The sequence below is a fragment of the Numenius arquata genome, chromosome 15 (assembly GCF_964106895.1).
Source record: "Numenius arquata chromosome 15, bNumArq3.hap1.1, whole genome shotgun sequence".
Taxonomy (NCBI): Eukaryota; Metazoa; Chordata; class Aves; order Charadriiformes; family Scolopacidae; genus Numenius; species Numenius arquata.
In genome coordinates this window covers 2,929,308-2,941,835 of record NC_133590.1, presented here as the reverse complement: position 1 = coordinate 2,941,835, position 12,528 = coordinate 2,929,308, and the positions used below count along the sequence as shown (strand labels likewise).

Below are 12,528 nucleotides of genomic sequence, written 5' to 3'. Positions count from 1 at the left end.
GGTGTCACCCACCTTTCCCACCCGGGGGTGTCACAGGCACGGTGTGAGGTCACGGTGCCCGGGGATGGCACGTGCCGGTGGGGGGTGACGATGGCAAGGAGAAGGGGGGGGGGGGGGGGGGAAGGAACTGGCTCGCTGGCATCTCTCCCCGGCTTGCCCCCCCCCCTCCCCGGGCGCTGGCGGGCAGATTGATTTCAGGTGACAGCTCGGCAGGCGAGACCATGCGGGCAGCGGCCCCCCCCCCCTGCCCGCGCCCTGTGCCAGCTGCAGCCATGTGCGAGATGCGATGAGGCAGCGGGGAACGGATCCGGCCCGTCGGCTGCCTCGCCTCACGTGGGCGTATGGCGTGGGTTGGGGCAGGGGGGGGGCTGCGGCGGAGGCCCCCCCGTGGTGGGGGAGGGGTGGGGGGGTGGGGGGGCCAGGCATGAGGGGTACCCATGTGTTGGGACTGGGAAAAAGCTTATGGTGCCCGCATCCCAGACCACCTGCCTACCTGGCAATTGCCCCCTCTATGGAGGGGGTGGCCGGTGAGGGTTGAGCAGGGGGTGCCAGGGGCAGAGCCCCCCCTGCCCTGTACTGCTTCACATGGCTGCCAACCCACCTGCTGGTACCCCGGTAGCACAGGGGGCTGCATGGTGCATACCCCCCCAGCCTGGTGGTGGGTCAGGGGAGAGACCCCCCCCCCTGCCCGGACCCTTGAGTGGTGGGGGTTTGGCGAGCAGATAGGCAGGGGCTGGCACCTCTCCAGGGGACCCTGCGCCCCACTGAGGGTGGCTGAGGGGTGGGGGGCACCTTCTGTGGGGTCGCTGCAGAGAGGTGGGCTGTGGGGCCGGGGAAGTGTGGCTGTCCCCATTGTTGTAGGGCTGCCCCCCCGCTTTCTGTGGGGGCTGCGCTGGCGGGCGCCGTGGGGCAGGCAGTGCCGTGGGGCGGGCGGGTGGGCAGGCTGCCCGGGAGCTGGCTCTCCGCAGGCCTCCCGGGATTTGCCTCCAGCCCTGGCACGCTTCCCACAGCGGGGTCACGCCGGGGTATGAGGCGGGGGGCAGGACCACATCGCCGCTGCCCCACAGTGCCACTGTCACCCCACAGCCCCTGGCACCCCAGGGGTGCTGAGCCCAACTCAGGGGGTGCTGGTGCCACCCCCTTAGCTAATCCCGGTTTTATTCTGGTTTGTTTGGCATCTCCTTCTTCCTGCTTCCCCTCGGGCCGGCCTGTGCCCACGAGATTAGGGGTGGCCGACGGGGGTTCAGGGTGCCCCCCTGTGCCCAGCTGGGGATGGTGGCAACTGGTGGGGTATGACCGGTGGTCCCCACTGCTCTGACGCTCCTTCTCCCTTGCCTGCAGGCTGCCCGCGCGCTCCTGCCCGCCGGGGACCCCCCCACCATGGCCATCGTGCAGACGCTGCCGGTGCCCCTCGAGGCTGCTGCTGAGGGGGCTGCGCAGCTCCGTGCCGCCCCCCGCTCACCCCCCGCCGCCATGGGCAGCGTCAGCAGCCTCCTGCCCGGCCGGCCCCGCCACGACCGTGCCGGCCAGCCCTGCGACGGGGGACTCCCCACCGCCTCCTTCCGCAAGCAGGAGGGGCTGCTCCGGGCCACCCCCCGGGACCCCCCGTCCCCCGAGGAGCCCCGTGTGGCCGTGCCCAGTGTCACCCACGCCTATGCCAATGGGGGCTTCTGCGGCGACTGGCTCGACGCCCCCTCTCCCACCAGCCCCTGCAGCGACTCGGATGAGCCCCGTGATGACCGAGCCCTGAGCGGCCACCTGCGGGGGCCACCCCCCAAGCTCGTCCCAGTCTCTGGCAAGCTGGAGGAGGTGAGAAGCTGGGGGCGGCAGTGGCGTGGGTGGGTGCTGGGGTCTTGGCTTTGCTCGGGCATGTGTACTGGGGCCATCTAGCCACATTTTTGGTTTCCCTAGGGATGTGGGGAGGGTCTCTGTCCCTTTGATGCCCTATCCTTTGTGCCAGGGTTGCGTGTGGGAGCCCACCTGGGCACCCCATGGAGGGAGGATGGAGCGGGCAGCAACCATCCCTTGTCTCCTTTCGGATGTGAAGGCATCGGGGCTGGGGGGCACCCCCTCATCGCTGCCCCGGGCAGCCCCTCGGGAGGTCAGCGGTTCCCCCGGCCCCTCCCCCTCACTCTCCCCTCTTTCCCCGGCAGAATGTGGAGAAGACCCTGATCCGCCCCATGGCCTTCAAGCCAGTGGTGCCCAAGCTCCGGAGCGCCCAGGCGGCTGCGCGCCCGGGGCTCTCGGAGAGCCAGGTGAGCCTCACCCACCTGCTGGGTGCCGAGAAGCCCGGTTCCCTGAGCTGCCGTGCCAGCACCCTCTCGGACTCGGGGCGCAACTCCCTCTCCAGCCTGCCCACCTACAGCACGGGCTGCAGCCAGCACCCCGAGGCGGGCACCCTGCCGGCCACCCCCCACGGTCCCCCCGACCCCCCGGGGGGCTGCCGACCCTCCAACTCGGACAGCGGGCGCTCATCCTCCAGCAAGAGCACGGGCTCGCTGAGCGGCCGGGGCCGGCCCTCCTCGGAAAGCGGCTCCTGCGGGCGCTCGCCCTTGCCCGGCGAGGAGGCCATGCTGGTGCGGGAGCTGGAGGACAAGCTGCGGGAGAGGGAGGCTGAGCTGCGGCTCCTGCGCGACAGCCTGGACGAGAACGAGGTGGCCATCTGCCAGGTAGGACCCTGGCCTCCCCCTGGCCTGTCCCCGTCCCTGGGGGCACCTTGTGTGAATGTCGTCCCCCCCCCCAAGTTGGGGGGCGGGAAGCCCCTTTGGGAACACTTGTACAGAGCCCTTGTATGGGGGTGCTTCGTTCTGGGGGTCTTTCTGGGGGTTTTCCCCACTGGTGGGTGGCCCTATATTGTCCCTTGTGGGGGGGGGAGCCTTTATGATCTGGGGGGCCGATTGTACAGACTGAGGTACCTCATCTTGGGGTGCCCGTTCTTTGGACGTGCCTGGGACCTGCAGCTTCTCCCTGCTGGCGGTGGGGCTCGGGGAGCTCTATAGACTCTGGGGGTGCTAATATGGGTTGGGGAGGGGGCAGCATGCCAAGGGATGGCAGGGCACAAAGGAGAGGGGTCCACCACTACACCACACACCGCTCGAACCCCTGTGGGCAAGGGATGCCCGTCCTGGGGAGGGCAACAGAAGCTGGGGGGGTGCCGTGCCACCCACCCCCCCCTCCACAGCGTGTTCTCCTTCCTGCCCCCCCCCCCCCCCCCCCCCCCCCAAGGTGTACGAGGAGAAGCAGCGGCGCTGCGAGCAGGAGCTGGAGGGGCTGCGGCAGCGCTGTGCGGCCCAGGCGCGGCAGGCGGCCCAGGCGGCGCAGCGAGGGCAGCAGGTCCTGCAGCTCCAGGTGCTGCAGCTGCAGCAGGAGAAGAAGCAGCTGCAGGAGGACTTGGCCCAGCTGCTGCAGGAGCGGGAGCTGCTGGAGCGGCGCTGCGCCTCCTTCCAGCGCGAGCGTACCGAGATGGCACCCCGGCTGGAGGAGACCAAGTGGGAGGTGAGTCGCTGGGAAAGTTTGGCGGGGGGAGTGCTGGGGGGGGTCCTGGGGAGCGCCCTGACCCACCTCATCCCTGCAGGTGTGCCAGAAGTCGGGGGAGATCTCGCTGCTGAAGCAGCAGCTGAAGGAGGCGCAGGCAGAGCTGGCGCAGCGGGGCACGGAGCTGCTGGGGCTGCGGGCGCAGCTGCGGGAGGCGCGGGCCCAGCTGCAGGCGGGCGAGCGGCGGGCGCAGGGGCTGCAGGAGGCCGCCCGCCTGAAGGCGCTGGAGCTGGAGGTCTGCGCCAACGAACTGCAGCGCCGCAAGAGCGAGGCCGACCTCTTCCGCGCCAAAGCCGGCCGGCTGGAGCAGGAGGTGGCGGGGCTGCGGGAAGCCGCCCGCGGGCGCTGCCCCCCACCCGGCGATGGGTTCCCCCCACCCGGCGAGGGATGCCCCCAACCCGAGGAGGAGCGGGGCGGCGCGGGGCTGCGGCGGCAGCTGGAGCGGCTGCGGGCGGAGGTGGCCCTGGAACGGCGGCGCGGGCAGGAGCAGCGGGACGCCTTCGAGCAGGAGCGCGGCACGTGGCAGGGTGAGAAGGAGCGGGTCATCCGCTACCAGAAGCAGCTGCAGTACAGCTACATCCAGATGTACCGCCGCAACCGGCGGCTCGAGCAACGGCTCCAGCATCTCCGGCTCCAGGGCGAGGACCCCCCACCCGAACCCTGCGACCCCCCCGGCCCCGACCCACCCTTCGAGGAGATCACGGCCACTGAGATCTGAGACGCTGCCTGCCAGGGGTGGCCTCCAACCCCTGGGATTTTGGGAGCTATGGGGGGGATCCCTGTCCTCCCCCCAGCTCTGCAAAGACTGCTGGCACTGGGAGGGGGCAGAGGGGACCACAGGTGCCGCCCCCTCCCCAGCATCGAGGTGTTGGGACGAGGGTGCGTCAGCACCCGGCATGACAGGGGGGTGCCCGTGAGATGTGGGGCCAGGAGGGTGATGAGTCCCGGCCTCGGGGCTGCCCAGAGCTGGTCCCCGCTGATCCTCTTAGCGCCCGGGGATTAGCAGCGCTGGCTTCAGCCAGGGTCACCTTGGACCAGGGGAGGTCTGGCTTGTCCCCTCCCTCTCCTCCCTGCTGGCACTGTCACCCAGCCAGCAGTTCCAGAGGGGATGGCATATGTGCCCTGTCCCTGCTTGTGCCAGCCTCCCCCCCCTGCCCCCCGTGTGTTTGTCAGGGGATTCGTTTCTGTGCCATTTTAAATAACTCTATTTTTATAGGACCTACCAAAACATATCACCCTCTCCCAGCTCACACTCCACCTGTCTGTGTCCCCTTCACCCCTGCCGTGGGGCAGCTTGCCTTCAGTGCCTTTCCCATGCCCTTGTCCCCAGCATCCCTCCGTTCTCCCCCCCCCCCCCCCCCGAAATAGCCTGGCCCATGCCCCTGTGATGCCCAGTTTGCCAGGGGAGAGGGGCACGGTGCCGGGGGTGACAGCTGGGGACACCCCTGGGGCGGGCAGAGGTGGGGGTGCCTGGGGGGGGTCAAACCAAAGGAAAAGCCTGGCTGTGCCCAGCTCTGGCTTGGTTGCCCCCGGCTCCGGAGGGGGATTTTTGTACTTTATTTCGGTCATGTCCCATTCCCAGAGCCCATGTACCACCCGGAATCGCCCATTAAAAACAAGCCCCTGGCTGTGTTTTTTTTTCAGGGCTGTGTGTCTGTCTGTCCAGAGCAGGGTAGGGGGCTGCCTGTCCCCCTCCTGCCTCCTCAGCATTGCCCCCCCGCCCCTCAAGTCCTGCTGCGGGCAGCTCTTCTGTGCCCGTGGGGCGGCTCTGGCTCTCGTGCCCTTTGCCTGTGCTGAGACCAGCCACAGCTTGGTGCAGGAATGAGCCATCCGGCTCCTCCTGGGCGCGGGATGGCTCCTCAAAGTGAGGGGGGTGCAGCATCACTCCGGGGGGGCTCCGGCCACCCGCACCACCAGCTCCATGGGCTCCTTGGCTTTATTGCGGTAGGCCTGGCGGATGATGTCCACGGCCCGCTGGTGGGTGACGTTCTGCAGGCTCTCTCCATCCACCGACACCAGCTCCTGCCCAGCCTGGCCCCCGTGAGAGAAGGCAGCAGGGTGAAGTATGGATGCTTTTTAGGGTGCTAGGGGGCTGCCAGCACCCAGCAGCAGCGCAGGATGGGCCTGTCTGGATGCCTGCCCACCCCTCGGGGTGTGCTGGGTCCCCCCGATGCCCCCCCCCTCCATACCTTGAGGACACCGCTGAGGAAGGCAGCTCCTCCAGGGAAGATCTTCTCAATCTTCACCACAGGCTGTGCCCTCGACTCAATGCCACCAGAGATGCTGATCCCTGCAAGGGAGCCATGGGACACTTACACCCAGGTAGGCTGGGACCCCCCCACCCACTCCCGGGCATGGCACCCCCTCCCCTGGGCAGCTGTGCCTCTGTCCTGCCCTGTTTTGGTAGGTCCTACAGGGACGAGGGCAATGGGGAGCGGCAGCTCCTCTTCTTCCCATCTAGTTTTGGAGGAGTAGGTAGGGGCAGAGTTTGGGGTGTTGCCCACTGTTCCCTAAATGGGGTGCCCTTGCCAAGGGGGTCCCACCCATCCCAGTGATGCTGGTGCCAGGTGGAGGGTCCTCACCCCATCCCTGGTGTCTCACCCACATGCCACCCACCCAGCGAGTGCTTCAGCTTGGAGAGGGTGACGGTGAGCAGCCGGTACTCCTCTTCCTCTTCTTCCTCCCTGCCAGCATCCCCAGGGCCATTGGTGGTCACCCCAGCCCCTGCTTCACCCCCTGGCCCCCCAAACAGGGGTGCAAGGGGGGGCCGTGCCCGCCGGGGCTTCCCCAGCACGTCAGCCCCTCCATCAGGCACAGACCCGGGGGGCTCCTTGTGCCAGGTGGGCCGGGGGCTGCGTGAGCGCCCGCGCCCCTCGCCCGGGGGGGGCTCGGCCAGCAGCCAGTTGGGGGGTCGGGGGCTGGTGGCGGGTGGGGGGCGGCTGGTGCAGGCGTAGGCATCCACTGGCACGTCGGGGAGCGGGGTGTAGGTGCGGGGGTGAAGCCGGCGGGGGCTGGGGGAGGCTCGGGGCCGGGCAGGGCTCGCCTGCAGCCCTCCGGCTTCCTCCGGCTCTGGGGCCCCCGCCGGCTTCAGCAGGAACCCGCCTCGATAGTCTGCAACGAGAGGGGCTCAGGGATCCTCCCTGGAATCCCACAGCCCTGCTCCCTGGGGACCCCCGCCACCCAGGGATCCCCTTGGACCCCCACAGCCCTGCTCCCTGGGAACCCCCGCCACCCAGGGATCCCCTTGGACCCCCACAGCCCTGCTCCCTGGGAACCCCCGCCACCCAGGGATCCCCTTGGACCCCCACAGCCCTGCTCTCTGGGGACCCCTGCGACCCAGGGATCATCTGAGCCCCCCCCCAGCCCTGCTTCCTGGAGACCTCGGCCCCCAGGGATCCCTCCAGGACACCAAAGCCCTGCTCCCTGGGACCCCTGCCACACAGTGACCCCCTTAGCACCAAGGGCCCTAGATCTTCGTCCTCCAGGGACTCCTAGGCACCCTGGCTCCCCTCCCTAGGACCTCAGAGACCCGGGCACCCTAATGCTCTCCAGGTCCTCCTCCCCAAGAACCAGGGTCCACAGATCCTGCTCCTCTAGGACTTCCCAGCACCCAGGGGCACCAGCCTCCCTCTCCCCTGGGACCCCCTGCACCCAGGCATCCCAGCTCTCTTCCTCCTGCCCCAAATTGCCCCCCCCCCCCCCTTCCTGGTGCTTCCCCACGCCTCGGGGCAGCCTGGGGGCTAGGCAGACCCCGTGGGGTGGCACTCACCAGGCACTGGTGTGATGAGGTGTCTCTTGGGGGGGACATCATGGTGGGCTGGGCGGAGGGCAGGCGAGCGCACTGCGGGCAGGGGGAGCGGCCGGTCACCCTCCCCGGCCTCTGCCCACCCCTGCCCACTGTCCCCACCATGGTCAAGGTCCCCGGGGCGGGGGGGCAGGCTCTACCTGAGCGGCTCTTCAGGGCGTCAAAGGCTTCCAGCTCCAGGGGCATCACCATGCTGTCAAACCGTCCCAGGTCCGTGGGGGCCACCACGCTCCTGCCAGGACAAAGAGGGAGGGACAGGTTGTGGCCGCCTCTGGGAATGGAACATGACTGGGGCTGAAGAGAGCACGTGGGGCTCTGGGTCTGTCCCACCCAGCTGGGTTGGTATCGGGGTACCCTGGGGTACCCTCTGGCACCACCCACCTCACATCCCGCAGCAGCAGGACCTTCTCTGGCCGGTCCAGGATGGCCAGCAGCGGCCGCACCAAATCCTCCACGCTGCCCTCGTGCAGGTACTGTGGGTGCAGGAGGGATGTCAGGGGGTCTCCCTCCTCTCTGCCTCAGTTTACCTCCCACAGCTTAATGCGGGGTGTCACAGTGCCCTCCCCCCCGGATGCATGCCCACACCCTGCCCGCGGTGCCCTACCCGGGAGCAGTGGCGGAGCACGGCCGTCACCTCGTCGGGGCTGAGGAGGCGTGCAGCGGTGTCCTGGATGTGGGGGAGCCGGGCCTCGGGGTCGCTGCTGCTGGGCTGCAGGGCAGCGATGCCCGCAGGGCCCAGGATGCTGGCACGCCGGCTTTTCTCTGGGGGGGGGCACAGCAAAGAGGGGTGGCCAGGGGGGTAGGGACCACCCTGGACACCTCCATCCCCCTCCCCCCCCAATCCCCCCCAGCTTGATCCACACCACTCGGACACATGCAGTGTGGGGCCAGGCACATGCAGAGCCTGCCCTGCAGACACCCCCCCCCGCCCCGGGCACACGGGCACCCCCGTTACCCCGCTTCAGGCTCCGGATGACAAACTTCTGCACAGCACCTACTGCAAGGGAGACGGAGAGGGGTGAGCACCCAAGGGGGCCAGCGGCATCGCTGCCCATTGCCAACATTGCATGCCTAAGGACCCCTCCCACTGTCCCCCCCCCCCCCCCCCCATCACGCCAGGGATGCCACAGTGGGGCCACAGTGCCCACAGAAAGTGGGACCAGTCCCAGGTCGGGTCTCTCTCTGCCCTGTCCCCCAGCCCAGTACCTCTGTCCCCATCAGGGCGCCCTGGGGACTTGGCGCGTGCCCGGCGGTCGGAGGTGGGGGGCTCCTGGCTGGGGGGGGCCCAGCTCTGGCTGGTGGCACGGCCCCCCTTGAAGAAGAGGTTGACGAGGGTCTTGGAGCGGTGCAGCCCCGGGGGAGCCCCCCCTGCCCCTTGTACCTCCGGCTTCTCCTTTTTCCGCTTCTCCTCTGGGGACAGAGAGCAGGGGTTGGAGTGGGGGGGGCTGGGAGATGCCACCCCAGATGGTGTTTGGGGCTGGGAAGAACCTGAAGACTCCTGGGCAGGGAACCTGAGGAGGCTACTGGGGGGGCACTGACTGGTGCCCTGCTGTGGGGTGCATGGGATCTCTGTGGCCTGCAGAGCTAGGCTTTGGGGTGCCCTGCAAGCCCCGAGGACAGGACTGGTCCATATATGGTGGGGGCCAGAGGGTATTGGGGTAGGGACCAGGGGGTCAGCTATAGGATGCCCAGGAGTGGGGGCCAGGTATCCGTGTGGGGCAGCGGCTATAGGATGCCTGAGCAGGGGCCAGGCACCACATGGGGCAGAGGCTGAGCTACAGGATGCACGGGGCTGGGGGTGCAGGGTTGGAGGGGAACCCCAGCCGGGGACGAGTCCCACACGTGGGGCTGTGCCCCGGTGCCTACCGGCGACGGTGAGGTCGCTCTGGGAGCGTGTGATGGGCTGCCGGGGCCGGCTCAGCGCCAGCAGCAGCGCCGTCTTGGGCGAGTGGGTGAAGGTCCGGCGCGGGTGGGTGCCGGGGGGCTCGCGGGTGCCCTGGCCCCGGATGGCCGTGTCCCTCAGCAGCTCGGGGGGCCGCACCGTACGCCGTGTCTCCGGCAGCCCCTCGGCGGTTGGCTCAGTCTGCATGGCCCGCTCGGCACGCTCCCGTGCCCAGCCCCGCCGTGGCCCATCCTCCGTGGAGATGGCCACGTCAACGGTGCGGGTGGGGGGTCCCGAGGTGGCCGAGCCAAGCCCGTTCACCGCCACCGGTGCTGGCCCCGAGGAATAGGAGGAGATGGAGGAGCTGGTCTCCGAGGCCTGAGAGAGTTGCTGCAGCTGCCCGTTGGTCACTGCAAAGGCAGAGTGGAGACGTGGGGTGACACACTATGGGGCGACACATGGTGGGGCCTCGGGGAGCTCTGCTTCTGCCCCAAAGGACAAGGGGACATGTGGAGACCCACAAGGTTGTGGGGACAAGGTGTCTGCTGGCCATGGCATAGGGCTCTTCATGTCCCCTAGGAGAATGGGGGACAGGTGGGACCCTGCGAGGCCATGGGGATGCTGACCACGGCACAGGGAGCTTCATGCCCCCTCCAAGGCCATGAGACCCCGTGGCACGAGGACCTTCTCCCTCCCCACCAGGGCTGGCTGCCCCTCGCATGGGGGGTCCCAGCTCCCCCACGCCCCAACCCAGTGGCCCTGCCAGTACCCGCGTGGCACTGCCCTTACAGCGACTGAGCCAGCAGTACTCGGCCACCATCTCCTTGTAGGCAGGGAACCGGCCGGTCTCCTAGGCAGAGGGGGAGAGGACGTGGGGGTCAGTGCGAGCTGGGTGAACCCGATCCGGTGCCAGCCATGAATAATGCATCCCCTCCTCCCTCACCCCTGCCCCCCCCCCGCCTCCCACCCGCCTGAAACCCAACCAGCCGGTGGCTGTGCCAGCCCCACGGGCGCCAGGCTGAGCTGGGGCAGCGCCAGACTGGGGACACACCGGCCCCTCTGCCTCACCCGGGGGGGGTCCCGCGGGGCCGGGCGCGGGTACCTTGATGGTTAGCATGATGTGGGTCTGCCCCTTGAGCACCTCCACTGCCTTGCTATGGCTTATGTCTTCGAACTTGACTCCGTTGGCTGCAAGGACTTGGTCTCCCACCCGAATGCCGTTCTGCTCCGCCAGCCCCCCGGGGTCCACCCTAGAGCGGCAAGGGGGCAGGCAGGATGGCTCCGAGTCCTCGTTGGAACCCTGCTCCTGCCCCACACCTCCACCTATGTGTCCCTGTGCCCCAGCACCCACAGCGGTGATGCCCACAGTCTTATAAGGGGGGGGGGGCTCAGCCAGAGAGGGGGTGCCAAGCCCCAGCGTGGGCACAGTGGGGATCGGGGTACCATGTGCCCCTCAGGGCACCCGTACTTGGAGACGTAGATGCCGAGGCCGAACTCCCTGCCGCCGCGGATGTTGAAGCCCAGGCAGTAGTCATCGGAGGTGGTGTAGAGGTGGACGATGCGCCGCAGCCCATCCTCGGAGCCGCTCTCCGACGGTGTCGAGCCACTTTTCTCCACCACCAGGCGCCTGTTCACCACGTCCACCCTGGAGCATAGGCACAGTGCTTGTGCGGGGAAGCTCGGGGGTCCGGCTCTTGACCTCCAGTAGCATGGGGGCACGGGTGTCACCCAGCACAGGAAGAGCAATGGGGATGGAGGATGTTGAGGATGGGCCTTGCACCCACCCTGCCCTGCTCCAGACCTTCCAGTCCCATCCCGTGCCCCACCTTGGGCTCTCCCCACCTCTGTCAGAGACCTCCAATGCTCCCCACCCTGAGGGTCCCCGAGCTCTGGGACCCTCCCTGCTCCACAGCATCCCCCACCGAACGTCCCCACCATGCCCTCCATGAGGCCGGGCTTTGAGGTGCTGGCATGGGGGTCATCCTGCTCACCATGCCGTCTTCTCCTTGGAGAACTTGATGCCCGGCACACGGCCCATTCGCCGAACCACCATGCGGAGGCGGTTGTTGCCAGTGAGGACCTTGACGGCGCTGCTCATGGTGATGTTCTCCAGGCTCACGCTGTTCACCTCTGTGATCTTGTCACCAACACACAGCCCGGCCTGCTCTGCGAGGGGCACACGGCTGGCTGGACACCTGACCTGGCACCAATGTCTTTCTTTGGCATCCCCTCCCTAAATGTGTCCCCAACCTGATCTGAACCCCACGGGAACAGAGGTGGGGATGCCTGGCAATCACACCGAGGCTGTGGCATGCAGAGGGAGCTTGTCACCTTGCTGTGGCTTGGGGATGGAGCTCAGAGCCACCAGCACAGGGCTGCCCACTCCTGTCCCCAACCCTTCTCCACGGACAGCCTGAAAACCCCACGGTGAGAGGCAGCAAATGGTGGCCCTGCCACCATGAAGGGTGGCATCGCCAATGTGGGACCATGTCACTGGGAGCTTCCCGACAGGGTCTTGCTGGCATGTGCCTGTCCTGGGTGGCGTCCCTCGCCCTGTCACGCTTACCGGCAGCGCTGCCCTCCTCCACCTTGCTGACGAAGATGCCCAGCCCATGCTCGGAGCCACCACGGACGCTGAAGCCCAGCTTGCCGTCCATGCTCTTCTCCACCGTGATGGCATTGATGATGTCGCTCTCGTTGCTGCTGGCTGTGGGGACGGGATGTGTCACCCGGGCTGGCTGCAAGCAGCGCCCGTTGTGTGTGTCCCTCTTGCTGGGGATGTCCCCAGTCCCAGGACAACTCTCTCTGCCCCCAGACCCGGGGAACCCAGGTGTCCGGGCCCCCCCCCGGCCATGCGGGTGGGCAGGGAGCTGGGAGGGCACCCCACGCACCTTCGATGGGGGTGTTGATGAGGATGACGCGGCCCATGGGGGAAGCGGCACGGCTGACCCGGGTGGCCCCATTGAGCAGGCGGCTCTGCTTGCTGAGGAGGCAGCGGGGAGCCAGGCTGGCCTCGCTGCTGGAGCTCCGCGACCGGCTGCCCGTCGTCATCCCCGACAGCGCTGCGTCCCAGCCCTGGGCCATGGTGGCGCTGGGCACCCCGGTGTCCCGGTATCCGTCTCCGGGCTGGCCGCGTCCTCACGGGGCTGGGGCTGCCCACCGGCCGGGGGGGGACATGGCATAGTCCAGCAGCACATGCCCGGGCTCGGGCACCGCTCCCTCTTAGCAGCGCGATGCTGAGACTGGCTGGCGTGGGTGCTTGGAGCTGGCAGGATGGGTCCTGGGCGCAGCGGCACAGCCTGGGGGG

General features: G+C 68.4%; 2 protein-coding genes across 2 annotated transcripts; one reads left to right on the top strand and one right to left on the bottom strand.

The window, feature by feature from the left end:
• Nucleotides 1-1,380: 1,380 nt before the first annotated feature.
• LZTS2 (leucine zipper tumor suppressor 2) lies at nucleotides 1,381-4,252 on the top strand. The gene is made up of 4 exons (XM_074158946.1): nucleotides 1,381-1,809; nucleotides 2,154-2,669; nucleotides 3,226-3,495; nucleotides 3,575-4,252. Exons 1-4 carry the CDS (start codon nucleotides 1,381-1,383, stop codon nucleotides 4,250-4,252), a joined length of 1,893 nt encoding a protein of 630 aa, XP_074015047.1.
• Nucleotides 4,253-4,421: 169 nt separating this feature from the next.
• On the bottom strand, nucleotides 4,422-12,305 carry PDZD7 (PDZ domain containing 7). Its single transcript, XM_074158945.1, has 16 exons — nucleotides 12,113-12,305; nucleotides 11,788-11,928; nucleotides 11,213-11,387; nucleotides 10,690-10,866; nucleotides 10,324-10,471; nucleotides 10,011-10,071; nucleotides 9,206-9,631; nucleotides 8,546-8,749; nucleotides 8,295-8,336; nucleotides 7,944-8,101; nucleotides 7,721-7,812; nucleotides 7,480-7,571; nucleotides 7,304-7,375; nucleotides 6,151-6,645; nucleotides 5,724-5,824; nucleotides 4,422-5,565 (listed from the first exon to the last, which is right to left on the bottom strand). The coding sequence occupies exons 1-16, from the start codon at nucleotides 12,303-12,305 to the stop codon at nucleotides 5,416-5,418; spliced, it is 2,727 nt and encodes a 908-aa protein (XP_074015046.1). The 3' UTR covers nucleotides 4,422-5,415.
• Nucleotides 12,306-12,528: the final 223 nt, after the last annotated feature.